Source organism: Halyomorpha halys, unplaced genomic scaffold, assembly GCF_000696795.3.
Source record: "Halyomorpha halys isolate HHAL.00 unplaced genomic scaffold, Hhal_1.1 Scaffold72.1, whole genome shotgun sequence".
NCBI classification, from domain to species: domain Eukaryota; kingdom Metazoa; phylum Arthropoda; class Insecta; order Hemiptera; family Pentatomidae; genus Halyomorpha; species Halyomorpha halys.
The window spans coordinates 355,329-358,903 of record NW_027109364.1 but is presented as its reverse complement, the minus strand read 5'-3'; the positions used below and the strand labels follow the sequence as shown (position 1 = coordinate 358,903).

The window sequence follows — 3,575 nt, the reverse complement described above, 5'->3', positions numbered from 1 at the left end:
ATATATATATATACACACATATATATATAAGGAGAAGTTGATTGGGGGATGCGGTCAGTGAAGAACACAGCTAAGTAAAAACTTGTTTATTAGTCCCAACGTTTCAGCCTGAATTCCTAGCCTTCATCGGGGCTAAGATCAAAAACAAAATAACAACTGTAATTAATTAGGGGATATACAGAATGATTAGATACCTAAGTAGTATTGAAAGACATGTATAATCTAAGTATTATAAGAAGATAAAGGCCGTATGAGAAAAATTATAACAGAATTAAGTAAAAGGAAGGAATAAATAATAAAATATATATGAAAATATTAGTAAATATATGTACAAAATGTAAATTATTTTAAATAAAGTGATAGAAAGGGTGGGAAATAAAACGTATATATAGGTAATGAAATATATAAGTAAAATATATGTATAAATGATTGAATGTATTATTTCAAATTATGAATAAGATGGTCAGGGGTGGTGTCAAAATAAAAATAGTTAAAACTATTTATTTGCTGTAATTTTGCTCCACTTTGAAGATTTTAATCAGAGATTTTCTTTTAAAGAGATGTCGAAACATTATATTATGTAATGTATTAAGAGATATCGATCACTTTTTTGATATCTCTTAACTGGAACACTCAATCGGGCTGACGTTAAGATCTTCTTAGTACTTCTTATATAAAATATGTTGCACAGACCGTCAATGGTTGTAGATTTTATTAATAATAGTCATGCATTCTCTCTTATAGAAAATATTAGTTTCAGAATAATGATAATTAAAACATAGAAGAGCAATTTCCTGATTCAATGCTAGCATTAAAAGGTTTATACTGTAATAGAACAGTATGAGATGACGAGCTCACTTAGTCGGACTGGGATTGTTGAGCTAAATATTTATAACCTTACATTAAATAGTTTGTTTATAAGATAGTGATAGTGTGGATAAATTGAAAATTAAAAGTTTACAAAAAATAGTGTGTGTTTGACTTAAAATGGCAGAATAGCCTGCAAAACAATTGAAAATTTTCATGTGAGGTGAGAATTTATATTTGAGGATGGCCAAATTGACTGAAGCGTTGAACTATTGATGTAATAAAAAAGTGTTGAGACTAAACAAGGATACAATTTGATTTATTTAATAAATAAATACCAGTCTCGAGAAATTGAAAAAGTTATATTTAAAATCATTTTTTGTTTATTTATGTTCTTTTTTGCTGCCCCCCCTTGACCATCTTCTCCGATTTATTAATTAATAATTAAATAGCTTAATGTATTTTTAAATTTTCAGGGCACGTATATATACTTTGACTATGAGAAATGGGGACAGCGAAAGAAGGAAGGATTTACCTTTGAATACAAGTACTTAGAGGATAGAGACCTTACTTAACCGATCTGTCGTGCCACACATGTACCAAGTGATATATATTGTATAGATTTTTTAAAAAATAATATAATGTTATTGAAATTGTCACTTACTTCGAGAGTGATGGGAAGATGTTTAAAGTGCGGTTGTCACTCGTTTTCATATCGCACACTGCTGATCGATTTGGTATGCCTTAGATACACCAATAACCACCAGTACCTTGTAAAGACATAGATATTGTATTTAATATATCAAAATGAATGAAAAACAAAAAAAGTTTATAAAAAAAAAAAATCTGTACAAAGTATTTTGTTTTAGATAAAAAATTAATTATTTAGACGTATATACATTTTTTGTAGTTTATATATGTATATGTATGTATCCATATATAGACGTATGTGTATGTATTGCGCTGGTTGGTCGGTTGGTGGATTGAGTGGTTTATATACCTTATGTAGAGGTCCAACGTGCATGTAAGTTATATATACGACTGAGAGATAACAGTGATATGTTTCACTATTTTGTATATACAAATTCCATTTATTTATAAATTAAAAATTGAATATTACTAAATTCAGATATTTATTTTGTATTTATTTGTGCATTATTAATTTTTTCATGTAAATGATTTTTATTTTTATAATACATGGTTGTATTAAATACTATGTGGTTCTAATTTTTATTTCATCACTTTAAGTTTTTACGTCTTGTTATCGATGTTGTATATTTGTTATTTCGAAAGTATTATCATGGTCTGTTATTAAATGTAGTTATGAAAACTTTCTCTAAGACAAATGTGATTATTTTTTAAAGAATATATATATGAAGTATGTGTAAAATGGATTAGTATTTTTGAGAGAGAGAGAGGGAGAGAGAGAGAGAGAGAGAAAAAAAGGGTTAATGTTAGGTCTCTAACTTATTCTAAAAGCACTTACGTATTCCGTTTGTCTATGTGAAATGATTTGGACCTCTACTTAGTAAATGCTTATTCTGAAAGATGTACTATTAAGAACATCTTTGAAAAAAGGCATTTCGCGTATTAAAAATAGTTGTAATATAAAAAAATTGTAATTAGTTTTAATTTGGGAAATTGTTACACGCATACACTAAATTGTATGAAGGGGTCGCACTGTTACATCCCTGGGACTGAAAGGAGCTTCTATCAGCTGGAGGTTTTTTATATTAATAATTAATAATCAATTTGCATAATGGGATGTCAGTGTAAGGTTTGATTGTAAAGTATTTTGTGTAAGCCGCTAGCGGCTAACGACCTGATACTAGTCTAAGAATACTCTACGAATGGTGTGTATCATGTATTCAAATCTTCCATTATATAAATAATTAACTATGACTTAAAACACAGTGACCTTAATATATAGATTGTGTATTTTGTTTCTTTTAGAAACGCAGAGCATTTAGTGATTCATATCTTCATATTGGAATTTGTATGTATATATTATAACGTTAAGGTACGCTCAAGCTGAATGTTGATTTCCCATAATGTGTTAATAATTTAAAAAGGAGAAAAAAAAAAAGATTACGTCGCATATAAATATCATTTTATTTTTGTGTTATTGTTCCTCACTTGTTAAAAAAGCCAAAGTGAATGATATTTATATGCAACTATTAAAAAAAATCTATTTATCATTCCTTCATTTATGAAACATGGCATTTATTTTGGTGGAACTTCTGAGAAGGTGCAATCGTTGGAATGTTGTGGAAAATGTTTTATGATCTCAGTACGATAATTACCTTAGTCAAGCTACATCCTGTTCTGATCTAGTTTTTAGTGCCTAGGTGATAATTGTTTGGAACTTTTCCAGTTTGACTAAGGTTTCAGTGTTTTGTTTTTTTTAAGTCCCAGGGCTGGACAAGTTGTCTTTCTTTTGTGTACAAAATCTTTTTTGAACTAAGCAATGAAAAATGGTGATAACCTCATTTTAAATACATTTTTGTCATTATATATGCATTTATTTTGATCTTTTCCTTTATCGTATCACCTCTGAAAAAAAAGGTTATTATAATTGTAAAAAAAAAAAAAATAATAAGTTCTGAGTTTAAAATTTATTTCTTAGAAAATGGAAAAGGAAATTTCATGGTGTTTTAGTTACTGAAAAGGTCTAGGACAGAGCAAATAATGTATGATGATTGTGTTTATTGTCAGCCTTAGATTCGATAGGAGAAGATGGCTGTGGGTGCGATTAGTGGAATAATAAT

General features: G+C 28.4%; 1 protein-coding gene across 2 annotated transcripts in view; it reads left to right on the top strand.

Annotated features, from left to right (window-relative positions):
* The window catches only part of Not3 (CCR4-associated factor Not3), a 32,456-nt gene extending 29,135 nt beyond the window's left edge, over positions 1–3,321 (top strand). For both annotated transcript variants that reach the window (XM_014438982.2, XM_014438981.3), the window contains exon 10: positions 1,284–3,321. In XM_014438982.2, the coding sequence (XP_014294468.1) occupies positions 1,284–1,382 (99 nt within the window). In that variant the 3' untranslated portion in view covers positions 1,383–3,321. The remainder of the gene's footprint in view (positions 1–1,283) is intronic.
* Positions 3,322–3,575: the final 254 nt, after the last annotated feature.